The sequence below is a fragment of the Seriola lalandi genome, unplaced genomic scaffold, assembly GCF_002814215.2.
Source record: "Seriola lalandi dorsalis isolate HSWRI2012SDOR001 ecotype SW California unplaced genomic scaffold, Sedor1 jcf7180002054524, whole genome shotgun sequence".
In the NCBI taxonomy this organism is placed as follows: domain Eukaryota; kingdom Metazoa; phylum Chordata; class Actinopteri; order Carangiformes; family Carangidae; genus Seriola; species Seriola lalandi.
In genome coordinates, this window is record NW_019525077.1 from 129,625 (window position 1) to 148,558 (window position 18,934).

Below are 18,934 nucleotides of genomic sequence, written 5' to 3' on the forward strand. Positions count from 1 at the left end.
ACTACTGTAAAACTGTCACCATATTTCTCCATCGGTCCTGGTATATACTATAGACAATATTACAATATTTGACGTGTTAGAATCTGCCTTGGGATGGAGTTACTTGTATAAAGTGCAAGTGAGTCACGAGCTGTTTCACTGCCTGTGTAGACGACTGTATTGATTGAAACTGATAGTGGCAGGCTGGCAGTTGTTTTAGCATTTGGAGAAGCCCACAAATACTGAATGTTTTCCTTCACATTAATATCATTTAGGGGCAACTCAAGATCAGTCGACACGTGATGGGGAAGACTAATCACAACCTATGTGAACCCCAGTTTGTGGTGTCACAGCTATGTTATTTTGTTCGTCCTCCATCCACCATCCTTCATTCATTCATTCATTCAAAAAGAAAAAAGTAGCCTTTAAACAGAATCAAGCCAGCGATTACATTTAGTTTAGTCGTGTATGAACATAGGGAGCCTAAGTTAGTGATTAGGGGTGTAAAGTTAGGGAAGGGCCTAATGAAAGAGGCTATCAAGTTGCATTATGGGAAGTGTAGGATCAAACATATTCTAAGCTCGACCCTTGCTTGATATGCTTTGATTTTGACCCTTCCCGTTTTATTTTTTAAATGTGTGTCTTTGTTCCCGGACTTCAAACTTCTCTTGTTCTTCTCTACTTAACATTTCTTTATACAGATGTTAGCAGCTTTGAAGGTTGTGAGGCCATGGAAAACATCCTGTATGCATCTATTTATTAAAGCCAGTTAAATGTTGCGTTATCTATGACATTTCTTAAACACACACAATGCTATACAAATAATACACATACAATACAAACACATAAAACATTATACACCTGACAGGCTGCATGAATTCTGCCAACAGTTCCAGTGAAGAAGCCAAAGTGTGACCGAAGATCAGCTTTCCGTGAGACTTTTATAATGGAAAATGCCGTGTGCATTTTCATTTGGCCGTGTTGCTGATTGGCTCATATCCTCAAACCCCACCGGGACACAGTCTGAGCCATTACTGCTCAAACTTTAATTTACACAATGCTTCCCAGTGTGACTGTGTTATGTGATTGCGCTCTTTCATCCAAAACACAGAACAAATACATAGAGATTCTCTGTGCCTTTAAGGTCAAATTACAACATTATTAATGCAATTAAACCAGTGTGTGTAAATGTGTGTGTGACTGCGTGTGTGTGTGTGTGTGTGCTCACGGAGGCTCTTCCTCGCCACCTGCCTACGATGATTCAATCAAACAGTTGGGAAATCTCTGAAGTGACAGGTCATCTTTCCTCATTAGATGAGATAAACTAATTTGCATGCTGTTTATAGTTCATGATAACCCTGCCCACCTCTCATCACTTCAACACACACACACACACACACACACACACACACACACACACACACACACACACACACACACACTAATTTGAAGCATTTCCTGATTGGATTTAACCACATGACTGGCTGATGTCAGAGCCTGTTGAATGAACCGACCACTGGAGCAAAAGCATAAGCACGGACACGTCTGCACGTTTACGCCGCACGTTCATTCACAGATAGTAACACTCACGTCATGGCCTGGTAGATGGACTCGATGCCGTAACGCATGGAGAACTCATCCACGATATCCTGTTGCACCTCGTCAAAGTAAACCTTCCACGCGTCGTCCCCAACAGCCGCTGGGATCTTCACCACGCCGCCTCCCTCTATGTCCGTGGAGAAGTGAAACATGTTCTGGACAGAAAGAGGTCAAACAAACAAATGTCAGCATCAGTCAAGTGAAAAACATCCAGGAATTTAATATACAGGAGTAAGCTGAGATTCAAAGTTTGATGAGAAATAATTACAGCTAAATACAGCATTTGACATTTCAAAGTCATTTATCAAGCAGAAATATCAGATATCCACTGGTTCTAATTTTAAATGTGAGGATTTGCTTTAGTGTTTCAGTAATGAATCTGTGAAGAAAATAAAGAATCATCTGTGTCTTTCTGTTTCTATGGTCGTGGCCTCGACTGGTTTTCAACTCTCTACAGATTCAGGTAAAATGCCACCGTGCACGTGTCTGTGTTGTGATGAATACACCAACAGCCTAAGGCCAGATACTTTTGCTTATTACTGAAGGTCTGTTGTCAGTTTGAAAAGTGTATGTGTGTGTGTTACCTCATGAAGGCACGTGTACTGTACATGGTAGGGAGCCACCTTCTCCTCTCCCTCAATCTCCACACTGATCTGAAGACGAATGGCACCAGACACCGCCGACTTGTCTGTTCTCTTCTCTGTAAGTGGACACACACACACACACACACACACACACACACACACACACACACACACACACACACACACACACACATACCCAGGTTGTACCAGACGTCCATCTCTCCGCTCAGCGTCCGGACCTCGATGATGCTCTGACCCAGGAAGTCGTCAGACTCCCTCTTCAGACGTTGCTTCACTCGCGACTTAATGTCATCGTCCTCGTCCCAAACACGCAACTTGATGCGATCGGACGAGTTGTGGCACTCGCTGTGGTGACATGGGGACAGGTGGGTGGGGTGTCGTTTTAACAAATGAGTGAGCGTTGGAGCAGACGGCTGAGGTTCAGAGTCTATTCATGAACGGGGCAAATTAGCATATGTTTAAAACACTAAGCCACCTTAAGCTTCCCTGCTTAGTTCCTTTAAGCAGAACATGAAGCAGAAACATCATTAACTATAGTTGCTTTGAATATAAGATTGTACATAGAAAACAAATGAGGAGTTTATAAATACATTGGTTAGAGATTAAATTACCCAACAGTATATAAAGTGGTATAAGTAGTAGTTTATTTGTTAATCAGTCTTTAATAAGGAATCTGACAGTAATGAAACAGAAATATAATATCTACACGTATAATCATAAAACAGATAATAATTAATTACTATCTACCTACCATTGATGTATTTAAGTCTGATTTTGAATGCAGGACTTTTGCTGATAACTGAATTTTACTTCTTACTTCTTTTGCACACTCCCACATGTGTTTTCATTGGACTCCGTGTAGTAATAAATATGATGTGTTGTACCAAACACATGGTAGGGGAGGGGTGGATCTGTACACACACCCACGTAGGCCTTTACAACAGCTCTGCTCAAAGTGAAATCACCTGTGTGGGTTTACTATGGGCGTTTGAGTAAAGGATCTACAGCGCAAGCCGACTGTGGCAGTGGCACTGTTTTCTTTGCACGACCCCTGAGAGTTTCAGTTTCAGAGTTTTACAAGCAGGTAGAAAAACAACACGCGGCACTTACAAGCTAAACTTCTCCTCCCAGACTGGGTTCAGGTTGCCGTAGATGGTCTTTGTTCTCTTCTTGGTTTTGCCAACCTGGATGGTGACATACGGGTCACTGGAGCCTGTCCTGTCCTTGGCCTGGAGACCCTGTGCACTGACGACTGATAACACACACACACAGAGAGAGAGAGAGAGAGAGAGAGAGAGAGAGAGAGAGAGAGAGAGAGAGAGAGAGAATAACTATAAAAATTGCATAAGAACAACAAACACCTACTCTCTCCCATCATCTTTCTGTTTCTCATTCACACACACCAAAACACGAGATGACGCCCACGCAGTTATGCAAAGGCTCGTAACATAAAACTCATGACTCACACGCAGATGTTGGGTAATAATGTTTCTCGCTAAAGTTACTGGTCAAAGATCCTTTAAAGACACAACATGGCCTGACTTTCAACAGTGTAATCAGTATGCTTGGATGATAAAAGCCAACATGCATATTCATGATATTTTTAATTTCATTTTTGCACTTTGTATTCTGCATATTGTTTGTATACCGCTCTGCAACAACTGAAATATGAAGCAGCTCAAACGGTGTCACAATAAAACAAATACAACACCATCAATCTGGCTTCACTTGTATCCAAGCGACAGAAAACATGTTTCGATGGATGAAGATTAAAGGCTTATGGGTTGAGTCTGGAGACGTTTCCTTGAGATGGAAGGTCAACAGGTAGCACAGAGGTTTTTTAAATTGAAGGACAACTTCATCCCTGCCACCCTCGCTGCCACTTTAATCCAGGTGAGAAGGAAAGCGAGAAGATCTGCAGCAAATACTGATGAGTGAGGCTATTTATAGCTGCAGGTCTTAACTACAGCTGTAGCCTGGAGACAAAGAAGCTGAGCTGAACATTACATTACACAATAAAACCTGCAGGAAGGTAATGGACTAAAAGTTCAACACAAAGGCCGAGCTGCAAAGTGTCACATCATTTGAGGTGTGGCAGGTGAAGCAGGTACCAAGCACAAGATGCATCGTACTGACAGACTCATACACACACATGAACGCCATGTTTTGAAATGCAAAAATGATTTGGAAACAGCAGCCACTAAGTCCTCTGCATTTAAAACTCAACACCACGCCAGTCCCCGTTACATATTTGCTATTGGTTCATTTAGTGTCTGTGGCTGATGCATCTCAGCTGCGCTAAAGAGAATTTTGAATATTAATTAGTCGAGATATTCCCTAATGAAATCAAATGATTTTTCAAAGAGCTTTCTGTCGAGCGTGTCCTGTCAGTCCACCATCAACTTCAATCACAACTTGGCTTACAGACAAAACTGGGTTTGAGTAAAAAGTTATGTCTGATTGTTTTTCAGATGTGACTGAAAAACTTAAAAAATGTGACAATTTCCAGCAGCTGTAATGATTTTTGGTTCCTATGAAAGAGTTGTAATTTTTTCCACTATGTTTGAGGGACAATGCTGGCTAAAGAGAGAACGTCACAAATCTTATGCACCAGACCTTTATAATAAAATCTGTGATGCCTTCAGCTAAAATAGCATTCTTGAGTAAATGCTGACATATTTATTAAAATCTTTTAATTCCATATCAAAAAGTAGCTTCCTGACCTTGATCAACAGAAAAGTGAGTCCCTGAACATCAATGAATTTCAACAAAACACTTGGTGAACGCCTGTCCCAGTATCTCCTCTTTAATGGAGCTCATCACTGGTGATTGGAAAGGCAAGGTGTGATGGCTGCCATGGCAACGCTGCTGCCACTATATGGTGTGATGTGTCTAGTTGCTTTGGTAACAGCGGCGGTCCTGATGATGTCTGGCAAGCTTGGAGATAAACAGTTCAACAAAAGTTCCTCCACAGTTGAGAGCAGGCTGTCAGATAAAAGAGGAAACTTTCATGGGATAGGTAAATCTTTTTTGGATTTTTTTTTAGGTATTTATCTGGGGAAACCCGACACGCTCTGCTTCACATTCACACAGCTGCTGTTTTCGCAGCTGATTTCCTTCAGGGCACAGAGACTTAAACTGTTGATGAGTTTCACCCTCCAGATTTTCCTTCAACATGCTGGGATTTCAATGTGTAACAAAACTGTCTCTGTAACTTTCCACCATTCTTATACAAACGTAAAATGTGCTTGAAAATGTTGTCTAAAGGCTGCTTGGTCTGACCTCTGATTAATTATCAGCTTTCTTTTAGAAAACAGTCTCTCTAATATACAAGAAAACAATTTCTAACAATCTATCACGCCGCTACCAGAGCACCTGATGCCTTTAACTTATCAAACACACAACTTTATATAAAAAAAATTCTAAAAGGCTGAAACCAACGGTGAGAACAAAAAAACAAAACCCATGTAACACTTGAGTTCGCCCTGCAGACTGACGTCACACAGAGATGAGTGTTATACACACTGTTTAAGCGTAGACACACATACACACAGTATCCTGTTGCCACAAGCCTTATGGACACTGTTCACAGGTGGGTCGAGTAGGTGCATTAGTAATAATAGAAAGAGAGGTTGGATATGGAGTCGGCACATTTTCTTTGATTTTCTGATAATGAGCTCGACAGTAACCCAACTGTAAAGTTGGACTTTTCTTTGTCTTGTCAAACATTTATTTAATACATATTTAATGTCGTGGTTTTACTTTTTCTTTGAATGATTCTGTGAAAAGTGAGTCATTTAAATAGCTACAGGAGCAAAGACAGAAAACGAAACTTGTGATAATGATTGGTAGAGACAGAAAGAGACAGAAGACATTAAAAGAGACTCCTGTAGTGCATTTGTTCCAGGGTTTCTGTCATCTACAACATATTTATTCATTTTAGAATAAAATCGTTTTCAAAGGGTAAATGGTCCCAAATTGATTAATTAGGTAACTGTTCCATTTCAAAGTTAGAAATTCACTGGACATACTGTTGATGGTGATCTTGGCTGACCACTTGGAGGAGCCGTCCAGGACGTTCTGCTTGATGCTCTTCATGTGTTGGGCGTGGATCATCTTGGAGATGTTGAACAACCTGCGGATCTCCTCAAAGATCTCCGGCTTGTTCCTCTCACGGATCTTCATCCTGTCCTTCATGGCCATGATGATGTGCTGCGTCCGGTCCTCAGCCCCCGTCTTGGAGCTCTTCTCGGCGGCTCCTGGAGACGACAGGGTGAGAGGAAATGGAAGAAGAAGGTGGACGATGAGTTCCAGAGGTTCACATTGAAAAACAGAACTAGAAAACTAGAAAATAGATGAGCAACCTTATTTAAATCATTTCAAATCACAGGCACATTTTCACATTTTTCCTTTTAAGTTTCTGAGCGAGATTTTGATGGTTCAGGTATATTGTGCAACCCTTCTGTTTTCCCACTTGTTCAACATTTTTAACAGTCGTTTTCACTAAAATCCTGAAATATCTTCAAATTTTCAATGTTTCTTTTGACAGGGGAAATTTTTGAATTTTTTTGAAATCTGTTGAAATATCTTTGAAATATCCAAAACACCATGGAGATTTTTGGCCATGTTTGGCCCGGGATTCAGTTTTCATGTACATGTAGTTCAGTAACGCTACTCACTCTGCAGACAGTCAGCGTTCAGCAGCTCTTGACATTTCTCGTGAACTTTGACCCCACACTCGGCGCAGCGCATGCCCTGCCGGGCGATGCCCCACAGCAAACCTTCACACTCGTAGCAGTAGGTGGGCGTGGTGGCCGTCCAGACCTCAAAGTTGTGCGGCGTGGTGCAGGAGATGGGGTAGATCAGAGCCTGCAGGGTCTTTTTGTACACGTGGGTTTTCTGTTTAAGCAGAGAGAGAGAGAGAGAGAGAGAGAGAGAGAGAGACATAAGGATGGAGGGAGGTAAAGGGTGTAATAAAATAAGCAAAGGAAGAAAGAAAGACATGAGAGTTTTTAAGGATAAGGGACAGGACAGGCGGATAACAAGCGGATAACACAAACACAAGCTCAGAGAAAGGGTTGGTGGTATAGGTGGTGGTATGCGAGGTGACGCAGGAGATTGGTAGAGCAAAATGCAAAAAGAAGAATGATAAAACAACAATAGAAACAGACTGACTTAGTAACTGTGTAAGCTACTCTAATTGTCTGCAGCATTGACAGCGAATAGGTGTTGGAAAAATGAATTAAAAGATATTTTCAAGTGGCATCCATTAAAATGACAGAGAAATGTGATCGTGTATGACGGTGCATATTTCTGAATAATTCTTGGCCTCTCCTCTGATGAAATAAATTCTGCTGTTGTCCGGTGTAGGAGGAGCGCGGGCGGAGGTGAGCGCATCTCCACACAACGAGAGGACACCTTGACTAGAAGCCCAGTTTGATTTGGTAAAGACAGAATTTGAATAGAGGGCATGTGAGTCATTATCATCGCTCTTATCATTATTATTATTATTATTATTATTATTATTATTATTATTATTATTATTATTATAGTAGCAATGGTGGCATATTGGTAATAATAGAAGAAAGATGGTTTTACTTCTTCTTTTTCGGGTTCCATTGCTCTTACTTTTACCCACTCTCACTGTCATCTCAGGCGCTGCTCTCATTCAGTCTCGTTCTAACTGCTTTAAGTTTTATTGATCCAACCTGTGCCGTTTGAACTCCTTGTGCCTTTTGACATGATTTTTCTGTCCTGTGCTTTTACTTGATTTTATTGCCTCTGATTTACTTCCTTGTCACTGCAAAGTGTTCTGTAAATAAAAACACAATCCCTTATAGATAATAAGATTTTCCACTACCTTTTTCTACCATTGCTGCTGCCAATGTTATTTATGCCTAAAATAGTGTGGATGAGTGGATGGCTAAAAAGAAAAAATCATTTTGGCATCGATTTTGCACAAGTTTTTAATGGTTTCCAAAGGTTGTCAACTTGTGAATATCTGCTCAGAATATGTGTTTATGAGCCCAGCACAAAATGTTGCACATTTCCCTGCATATGCTACTTTCATCTGTCAGTATAGTCCAACAGAGAAACGGCTAGCACTGAACATATGCAGTAAACAGTGCGTCTTAATATGTTCCTGTGTTCTGAATGTGCAACACCCAAATCTGGTATGGTCAGTAACTAATACACACACTGTGCGCTGGTTCTGGATGTATCTCTGTATATATGTTTGTGTATGTTTTCACAAAAACACACTTGTGCACACCGTAATAGAAACAAACTGAATAATCTGCACGTGCACTCAGGGCAAAACACTTTCCAGATGTCAACATGCACCAAGGAAGATGTAAACTGAAATATTTAAGGTATTAAAACTAGATTCTGACAATACATCAGGATCGTTGCCCTAATACCACATCAGTTTACATTTATCAGCTAATTAAATTAATAAAAACGAGTTGCCTCATGGTGAATCTGGTGATACAAAAAGTGATACACAAATAAAGTTTGATTGATTGATTGATTGATTGATTGATTGATAGAGCCTACAAGCATACAACTTTTAACACTACGTTGACCTGTTGACCTGCAGAGCCCATGTTGTTTAGCCTGCATTTAATCTGTAAATGACAAAGGCAGCTCTCCGGTAAACTGTTGCCCTTAATCTGTTTATCTCTAATTTTACTCTGGAGTCTCTTTAAGTGTAATTATACTGTATGAATTTTAATCTTTTAGATTTGGCAGCTGCTCTGTTCACCTCCTAATGTGATGTAATCACCATTATGACTTGACATTGTAGAGTATGAAAGGCACAAAGCAGTCTGGGAAGCCTTGCTGCTGCTGGCTTTATTAAAACCTGAAGCGGCCTGAAGCTGACTCGGCAAAAAATTCAGAGCCTTTATTGGATCTCCAAAAAAAAAATAACAAAAAAAACATATTAACAATACGGCTACAGAATAATGACAGGAGGAGTAAACATAGTGAGAGACGTGTGGAAAAGTGTGTCTGTAAATGTAAGTTAAGGTTTGTGTGGATCCTCATTAGCTGGCATCGAAGTGACAGCGAGTCTTCCAGGAGATAACCATCAAGTCATAGCTTCAGTATGTGTGTGTGTGTGTGTGTGTGTGTGTGTGTGTGTGTGTGTGGCATATGCATTTGGCGACTCACAAGCTCTTCGTCTTTCAGGGAGGTCCGTGTGGCCAGTGTGTGGGCGAGCCCAGCTTTCCTGGACTGGATGATAGACTGGAAGGCAGAGAGAGAAAAGCATGAGAGATAAACAAAACAAAACAAAAGTGTGAGAGGCAATAAAAACTCAGGAAATCAGTCCTGAGTGATGTTGGGCTCTTTCAGCTTCGAAGGTCCGTTGAAACTTGAACTTGCACAAACAACATAATTTGTTCTCCTTTTCTCTTTGAACACACACTTTTGTCGGAAACACGTAACACATCTTTTGTTTAATCCCTTTGAGGACAAACACTCATATATTCTTCCATTGCGACATGTTAGAGGTCCTTCACTGAATGCATTCTATTACATTTTTTTTGGTCCTACTCCAGATCTGGACTTTATCATAAACACTTTAGCATTGCATATTAAATTTAGCTAAAGCAACTGAGAGATGCATTAAACTAATTTGTGGACATTTTGGATATCATACGTTTTCCCTTTCTCGTTGAGCGTTAGATTGATGCAGTCTCATGTCTGTCTGTTAAATATGATGCAGCTAGCACCTAGTTAGCTTAGTTCATCAGGGTGGACGTGCCGTTAGAGCAGGACGGTTCGAACAGCCTCTCTTCATCTCCAGCACAAACAAAATACTGAAGTTCTAATGCAGTTTTCATCCTTACAGCAGCACTTTAAAGCTTTGATACACCTGAGAAATGTCCTTGAAATAGATGCACAGCTTCTTCTTTTTTTTTCAAACTGGCTCTGCTCATAGCATTTCACTGACGCACACTGTCAGTTATCATTAACTTAAACTGATTACTGCTATTTATTTGCTACAGGACTCTGTGAATCATCAGCTCACTGCATATCGCTTCATTTAAGGAAACTGTATTTTAGTGAAGTGCAATGAGGCAATTTATAACCTGTTGCTTCATCATTGTTCTAATGACTGATGATAATTTAATTAAGATTTATGTTTGTGTGTTTTTATTAAGGGGATTAGCTCTCTCATTAGCATCCTTGTTTGTGCTTGAATTCTTTGAGCTCTCCTTCAAACAGCACCTTTTCTGTCTGAAGAACACCAGACTTCAACATATTAAAGAACATATTTATTGAGTTGGAAGTGATTAAGTTTTCCAGCGATGGCTCACCAGGATATTTTTTGAAATATTATTTTTTATCATGCAGAGACTTTTCGAGCTCTGGATGCTTTAGCGATTCAACATTGAGCTTCTCGTCATCGGTTTTGACAGGTACAAGACCATAGAAGTACACACGCTGTCACCTGACAAGAGAAGAAGAAGTCAATGTGCCAAGCAGGGGGACTGAAGAAAATGTGCTGTTTTTCTGCAGCATTATCCAAAATCGATGCTGGAAAACAAAAACAATGGTGTGTGCTGTTGTGATGCAGCATGGGGCTGTGTACCATGCTCCATTAGGTTTTGAATTTTGTATGTTTGTGTGGCAGCAGGGCACCGTGAATCATGGGAGATATCAAGGAGGCCTAGAGTGCGCATTTGCAGGAGCAAGAGAAAGTGTAATCAATGTTAAAAATTCATACACTGGCCACAGAAGTGCTGGCAAACTATTGCGTGTAACATAACAACAAGTTGAAAACAGTAGCAAACTAACAAAACGTACAAATTAATTACGACCACTCTTCTATTTATTTTATTTTTTTTCGCTTGTTGATCCTTTGGGTTGTTATGGTCTTATTGCCAAGTCTTTGTCTCTCTCCTGTCTGTTTTCCATCTCCTCATGAGTTGTGTAAGTTGAAATGCTAAAACTTAAACACGCAGCACATAACTTCTACCACTAGGGATTTATCTCAATCAAAGCGTTTGGCGACATCGTGAAGTAGCGTAGGATCATGGGAGTTGTTGTCTTCACCGCCACCATTCCTGGTTTGGATTCACTTCACTGTCAGTGACTCATTAAGTTTTTACCAGGAGCCCAATTATCTGCAGAGGTCTCCTCCTCTCCAAATCAAACAGACCCAGTGACTATAACCATTAACAACACTAAATAAAGCAGTTTTACTTTGTCCAATGGACAAGGGACGTCAGGGAAGGGCTGGGAGCTGAGACCACCGCTAACCTTTGTTTTGATTGTTTCTCTGGTAACTTATGATTCAGACGTTCAGGAGGTTTTTACCGACAGCCGAATTATCCACAGAGGTGTCCTCCTCTCCATAACAAACGGACCGGGGGATTAAAACTGGTAAACACACTGAATGAAGCAGTTTCACATTAAAATTCAGTGATTCATCTATGCTCGTTGGCAAACGTAGGACAACTTGGAGCGGCTGGGAGTTAAGCTGATTAACAGTTTCTCAGCTTGTTTCTCTGAAAACTTCTTCCAATGATTAAAATCCTTCATGTGGTTAAAACATATAGTTGGAGACGACCAAGGTATAAAAAGTGTATCTTCAAAATGTCGCTTAAAACTGGATAAAGGTCCATTTTGAAGTTCTGACAGACAACTACAATGGGCCGTTAACATGATTAAAATCATCTCTAGGTTCGAGAATTGCTGGAAACATTTGGGATAATGTAAGTACACAACTCATGAAAATATATAACATCGGTCTGGCTGTTTTACACATTTTAATGTGGAAAAGATTCATATAGCTTTAACAAAACCAGACTATGCGAGAGCTTTTATATGTCTCTTCAAACCTCACGGGTGCTTTTTCACCAAGACTCTGGCTGTTGAAAGTGTGACCTTCACTCTGGAGGATCCACTTTCAATTCAATGGAGACAAGTTTCTCTAATCAGATGAGCCAAGTCTCTTAGATCTCAGCGACTGAATATTCATAGTTTTAACTGCTCGGATGACAGAGCTTAGCCACTGAATGTACATCTCAGCCTACCCAAAGTACTTCAAAGTAAATGTTAGACTACAGGGAGAGAGACACAATTTACCAAAACATTGATCAGCGTTTGTTTGTTTAGAGAGGCAGGTGTGTAATTTAAAAAATGGAGCTGTTGAGATGCTGAATCACAGCAAGACAAGCCTGTTAATTAAAGGACTTGTAGCTAAAACACCAATCACAGAAAAAGCCTCTTGCTCTCTACGCATCAGTCGGCTGAAGGAAAGCTGAAAGCATTCACAAGAAGGAATTGATTTTTCTTGTGTTTGTCAGAACTGTTTGAAATACAGGTGAACAATGACAGATATTTTTGTATGAGTGTGTGATTGTATGGACTGTATGTGTGCGTGCTTCGTGGCTGATTTCTGTCAATGCGCATAAGAAACCTTCACACTGAGCGGATCGAAGTGTTTCACTTCAGTCAGGGTTTGAAACACAGACCACCAACAAACTGTGTTTCTCGCTTTTGTTTTACTCACCATAGCCTGAGGGTCGACGAAGGGAGGGAGGCAACATGTGCAAGGAAAAAAGAAGAAGAAAGAAATGGTTAGGAGACAAACAAATAGATTCCTGTCTCAGGGGATCGACCAACACTATGCATATTTTTCTTACTAATAAGTAAGACAAAACAGAAAATAAGAAAAATAAAGCCATGATTGGTCTACCAGTATTTACTCTCTACATCTCTATGATTTTCTCTGTTCAGACGAAATGAAAAAAACACATCAGTCAAACCTGTGTCAGTGTCGGTGTCACCTGCCATATCTAATCATTTTGAGTTTGTTGAGGAACAAAGGTTTCAAGTGTGACTTTGTTTCACATCGTTGGTGTTTGAGTTTTGTGATAATATCATTAACAAACCATGCAACCTGACTGTAAATACATTTATATGCTGAAGCATTGGAGACAGCATTATATAATAGTTATTTATGTTTAGTCATTAGTCTCAATAGTAATTAATGACCTTATATAACTAGTCCTGTTGCAAGACATTTCAGTGAAAAGCAACATCACATTTCATAATTTTTTTATGGTCATAGAAGTGATTAAGCGCAGCCAAAGAGGTGGTAATGATCAATCTCAGAGGAAGAGGGAGGCAGTTTGGATTTTCTATCTTAAAAGTTTATTTCCAGGGGGAATGAGCAAGGACTTCTCAGTTAACAAGTTTTAATGTGTTTATAATTTTTATAGTATTAGTTTTTAAAGTGTTATATGGCTCAATTATTTGGATTTGCAGTGTTTGGATGTATTTATGTGTTTTTATGATGACCTTTGTATTTTATGTTGCATCTTGTTTCCTCTCATGTGTTTATAGCGCTTTATAAGGTTTCTGTAAATTGAAGTGTTTCTGAGGTGGACGTACGCCACATCAAATGGATTCATTTAAGGGCAAGGTCCCTTTAGTACAAACATATGCCAATCATGTTTATTTTTTCTCTGTCTCATACTTAGCCTATTCGAATGTTACTCGTAATGTGTTTTGTGATGAACCTGATGAAGGCCACAAGCCAAAACGCGTCTGTCTAATAAAGTTTTTCTGTGTACTGCAAGTGTTTCTGGAGTTGTGACTTCTTTAGTAATTAGTGAAAAGTTATTCTCAAATATTAGACAAATCTCACACGTTGGAGACTTAATTTCACGTGTTATTCATTCTGTATGCCATCATCCTAGTTCAATAAACTGCGGACACATCAGATAAAACTTTAAAATCTAACCTATAAATGATCCTCAATATGCAGTTTGTTGTTTGTATTTAGGTGGTGAGCAAAAATTCCTGAGTCTGACCACGTTTAGTTCAGTGAAGGTCAAAATTAAAATGTCATGAGGCTGACTTGGAGTGACATGTACTCACCAGTTCACTAACAAGGGGAATGGGCCTCCTCTTGCGGAGGTCTGGCATGCTGTCAATGCCAAACGGTGCGTTTCCCCTGTACACACACAAACAAATAACAAAATGCACAATATTTAAATACAGAAAATCCAGGTGCAAACACTGTATCAGATAATCCCATTCTCTAATTCACACACAGACGCCAAGAAGTGTTTACTGACCCCGGCTTGGCCCATGGGTGCTTGCTGGGGTCACCATCTTGATCTCGGCTCTGAAATAGAAGTCACAGGTCAGGCGTTTAGCCATTTGAAGGCCGATAGCTTTTATTGGTTTTATAACACTTGAGCATGCACACACACACACAAGCACGAGAGAAAAGAAAAAGTGAGAAGAAGAAACAGGTTCAGTGGTACCGAACTGGGTTGGTTGAGTTCCAGCACTGCATTTCAATCAATTATACTGTCCTCATACATTATATGAGCATCATAAATCTGGCTTCACCTCATAAAGTAAACACCTCCCAAACCACACATACTCCCAGTAAATACACACCAGATATTGACTTGTGCTCCCTATCTGTGTATTTTTGTCTGTCTGACAGCTAGTGCAGAGGATAACACAGTGACAGTAACACAACAAACAAACATGGTGTTGCCTGACAGACTCCACATCAATACTACATTTCATCAATACTGCGTCCTAATCAATACTGACCTATTCCTGTATGGCATTTTTATATTTATGGCTGAAACAACAGGGCACAGATGCATTAAGGCTGAAATCTCATAAAACCTAAAGCTATTTCATTAACGCTGAATTGAAAGATGGTATTTTCAAGATTAAGTGAATATTTTTCTATAAATGGGCAGAAAACAATTCAAACACAAACAAAAGGAAAATTAAATAAACAGATATATATATAATACAATGTAAAAAAATAAAAAATAAATAAAAAAACACACAAAATATTGTACAGAAAGAGCAACTTCTTCTAAGATGTGACGTTTATAATGTTAACGAGAGAGAAACCACGAAAGAGGTAACCTGATCTCCATCTTGACTTCCATCTGTAAAACCAAAGAAAGGCAGAAAAGAAAAACAGTCATGGTCTTGTTTGACTCATCATACGAAATAACAAGACACACCCTGGATTATTAATTTTGTTATAAATGCTTGTGTAATGTTAAAAGCAGCGCTGCCTCTGAGTTTTCAGATAGATGGGGTCTGAGGTCATAAATGTTTCATTAACATGTATAATTTATCAAGAAAATGACCCTTAATATTTCCCTTCTCCTTCCTCTTTAATTTCAGGCTTGCTTTCCAAGGAGATAATTAATGTTTTCTAATTCAGCAAATGGCTACTGCAGGGGCCTCAGAGTGGAGTAAGGGACTCGTGAGTGGCAGATGATACATTACTCTCAAGGGGTAGAAAGTTAGTGTATCAGCAGAGACCATTTGGTACAGTAAATACTCAACAGACTTTTGATACTGGGGCTTATTCACAACCGCTGTGAACGTACTCAAAGAGAATACCAGATAAAAGAGTTTCCCCAACAGTGAGAGGCTTTGATGGCAGAAAGGTGAGGCGAAAAAGGAACAGCCAATACTTTTATGATCACAAAAAGTTAAACAACATTTATTATCTCCACATAAAATCATAAATGAGTAATTTATAGCCACTTGAATAAATTAAAATACAAAAAACGCCAATGCTCTTTTACCCCGAGGGCTGTTTAAAGCATGAAGAATGGGAATAAATTAGACAAAAATAAAGAAAGATGAATTGTAACTGTATCTCTCTTTTCATCAGTGACTCGAAATTAAGGAATGTTTCACAAAATACAAAAGACGAAATGTACGTCATGGAACGAAAGATGATTTCAACTTAAAATGCAGTTATGACTACCTTGTTCAACGTCATCCTGAGAGAAGGTGGACATGGTCATACTGGCGAGGTTACGCCTGGTCTCCCGCTTCTCCCGCAGAATCTGCTGGAAGCTTCTCAGGCACTTCAGCCTGCGTTCATCCATTTGGCTTATCTCCACAGGTGGCTCTGTTGCATCTCCTTCTGCTTTGCCCTCCGGGGCCACAGCAATGTCTGCGGCTGGCTGTTGTGGCAGTGGCTCCTCAGTTTCTCCCTGCTCCTCCAGTGCCGTAGGTTCATCAGCCGAGAGGGAAACCGAGAGGGATTCTGCAGTGGTGCATTGCGAAAGCTGGGCCTTACCACTCAGATCTGCAAGACCATCTGCAGAGCCTTCTGCAGGTTGTTCTGTAAGGCCATCGGGTGGAGGCAGTATTGCAGTGCTACTGGAAATTGGGTCAGGGCAGACTGACAGCTCCTCTAGGCATGGAGGGAACTTATCTGAACAAGGAGGATGTTTGGAGGTGTCTGTATACTCCAGTGTAAGGCTGTTGTCGGCTTCTTCAAGGATAGGCTCCACAGAGAAAATATTTGATCTGTCTAGTGTATTGTTTTTGTTCAATTCCCCAACAGCATTACTGCTATCAACCACATGACCTTTTGAGGTTTCGTCAGATATTTGCTCAAATTGTGCCTCATAGCGTAAAGGTTTTGAAGGCCACTCAGCTGTGGGCAGCTCAGAAGACATTGATAATTCAAAGTCTGTTTCCTCTCCAGTATTCTGGGCTGCAGGTACTTCAAGTTTCCGCAATGCACCCCGCAAGGCTGAACTAAAATCAAGTACAGCTCGGCCTATGCGCTTGACATTGAAACCACCAGCTTGGACGTCTGCACTGCCAGAGGGAGGGAGCCGGTTTTCTAAGCTTTGGTTAATCGCTTCATGCTCTTGGACGAATGGCTTATCCACGTCAGCTACAGTGGTACATAAGTATGCATCAGTCCATGTCACTGCTGAAGACTCTTCGCAAGTTAAGTAAGTTCTCTGATAACTATCAGCTGGACAGTCTGTTGTGTAGCTGAGGTCACTTGATTGCTGATAGTCAAATTTCTCTGCTTCTTCATCGTGCCCGTCAACTGAATGGTAACCAGAACTTTGAGGGTAGGAGAAATCGGCAGCACACTCATATCCTAAAGTCGGGGCTTCAAGGTTGGTATCTGCTGGAACATGAATCCCAGACTGGCTTTTAGACCTTCTCTTCCGCGACTGCCACTCCTCTCTGCTGGAGGTGCTGGCTGGTGAGTTGTAATGTTTACTAGATCGAACAGAGAGATGTTCTGAGCTTCCTGTGGAGCATTGCCCCAATGTTCCATATCCACCTGCTCCACTATAGTGACCCCAGCTACCAGCTCCTTCACAGCAAGGAGGGCTCTCACCTTCATGCTCCTCTCGACGTCTGTCCCTGAGGTAAGCAGTTTCCCTATGCCACGCAGATTCCCGAGAGGCACTGTGTGTTGGCCCAGCGTTAGTCCAGTGTTCATCCCTCTCATCAGCTCTTTGCTGTTTTCTTTCATGACTAGATATTGGTCTCTCTAGGTCGGATTCAGACTTGGAACTATGACCAGACGACAAGGAGCTAGTACTTGGACAGTCTTGGCCATCCTGCCGTTCAAGATAGCCAAAGCTGAGCTTTCTTGCTAAAGCACCTACTGGGATATCAGAGCTATGGTCGGAGGTATCCTCTGGTTCCTCCAGCTCCTGGTGATCCACGGATTCAACAATCGGGGAAACAGTAGACTCTTCTGCCCTTGGTAGCAGTAATTCTCCATGGATGCTATGGCGCTCATTGCAGACTTGGGGGAAAAGATTTAAATCAGACTTTGGCATTGCACTCCCTAAACTGCCATAAGCACTAGCTGGCCTTCTGCGAGGGGATGGACTATCTTTGCACCCTGCCCCTGACCAGGTGCCTGCATGTACCACTGAACCAGTCTTGTTGCTAGAACGAATACCCTCAATCTCCAACAATACTGCATCTACACAGGATGATACTTCCTCAACTGACCCTCGAACTGAGGTCAGGTAATCCCTGAGGTCAGAGATTTCCTCCTGGATCTTATTGATCCCCCTCAGCTCTTTTAGAATATGTTCAATGATGGCACTTGACTCCTCCTCTTTGTCTTCATCCTCTTCTAGCAGCGTACCTGGGAGAGCTCTGTTGAAATTGTAATCTACACAGTCTCCAGTAGAATATGGTCTCTTTGGCCGAATACGTGGTGAAGAAAAATCTCTTCCGGCTGCCCCTGCAAATTTAGCACCATTCATGTCTGGGCCAATTGGACTGTAGTGTGAGGGTGGTCGCATCTGCTCAGCAGCTGTCAGAATCCCAGGGTCAAAGGAGATTCGCTTCATATTTGATGGGGATCTGGAGCTTTTATGCTGCAGAGTGCAGGGTATTCTTATACATCCCTCTCTGTTCAGCTCCACCTCTCCTACACATGGCGGCCCTGGTGCCACTCCATGCTCTTTACCATTTGATACTTTTGGAGAGTAGGCGTCAGCCCTGGGACTAACCTTCGGATATATCCTTCTGTGCTCCTTTCTGCCTTCCTCTGTTTCCGCCTCCTCCTCCTCAATACCTGTGTAATAGAGGTGGGACTCTGGGACATGATGGTCTGCAGACCCTTGCAAGAGACGATGTATTTTACCCCGAATGACTAGTGCTACCCTGGGGTTTGGGGCCCTCTTTTTCGGTGGATGGACTTTAGCCTTTGTGCCTCCTTTAGGGGCAACACCTGCTCCATGTTGTCCATTGAAGCGATTCCGGGAGAACATATTCTCAAGAGAGCAAACTGTCCTCATCTAGTTCTCCACATTGTCAGTGGGAGTTACAATCAAAATGCTCCTGGTATCATAGTTCATAGTTTAAAAAAAAAAAAAAAAAAAAGCCTGTTGGAAGCTTATTCAGCTCAACCAGTCAATATCAGTGATCCATGACTAAAATGGGAAGACAAA

The 18,934-nt window shown here is 41.1% G+C and overlaps 1 protein-coding gene across 2 annotated transcripts in view; it reads right to left on the minus strand.

The window, feature by feature from the left end:
* unc13ba (unc-13 homolog Ba (C. elegans)) overlaps positions 1–18,934 on the minus strand; it is a 173,066-nt gene that overhangs the window by 53,455 nt on the left and 100,677 nt on the right. Inside the window, exons 1-12 of one of the 2 annotated variants that reach the window (XM_087176060.1) lie at positions 15,967–18,766; positions 15,105–15,127; positions 14,282–14,331; positions 14,082–14,157; positions 12,709–12,714; positions 9,357–9,431; positions 6,863–7,082; positions 6,215–6,442; positions 3,294–3,435; positions 2,359–2,528; positions 2,163–2,278; positions 1,570–1,733 (exon numbers count right to left, since the gene is read on the minus strand). In XM_087176060.1, the coding sequence (XP_087032186.1) occupies positions 1,570–1,733; positions 2,163–2,278; positions 2,359–2,528; positions 3,294–3,435; positions 6,215–6,442; positions 6,863–7,082; positions 9,357–9,431; positions 12,709–12,714; positions 14,082–14,157; positions 14,282–14,331; positions 15,105–15,127; positions 15,967–18,754 (4,058 nt within the window). In that variant the 5' untranslated portion in view covers positions 18,755–18,766. Of the gene's footprint in view, positions 1–1,569; positions 1,734–2,162; positions 2,279–2,358; positions 2,529–3,293; positions 3,436–6,214; positions 6,443–6,862; positions 7,083–9,356; positions 9,432–12,708; positions 12,715–14,081; positions 14,158–14,281; positions 14,332–15,104; positions 15,128–15,966; positions 18,767–18,934 lie in introns of those variants that run through there. The other variant, XM_087176061.1, reaches the window with a different exon arrangement.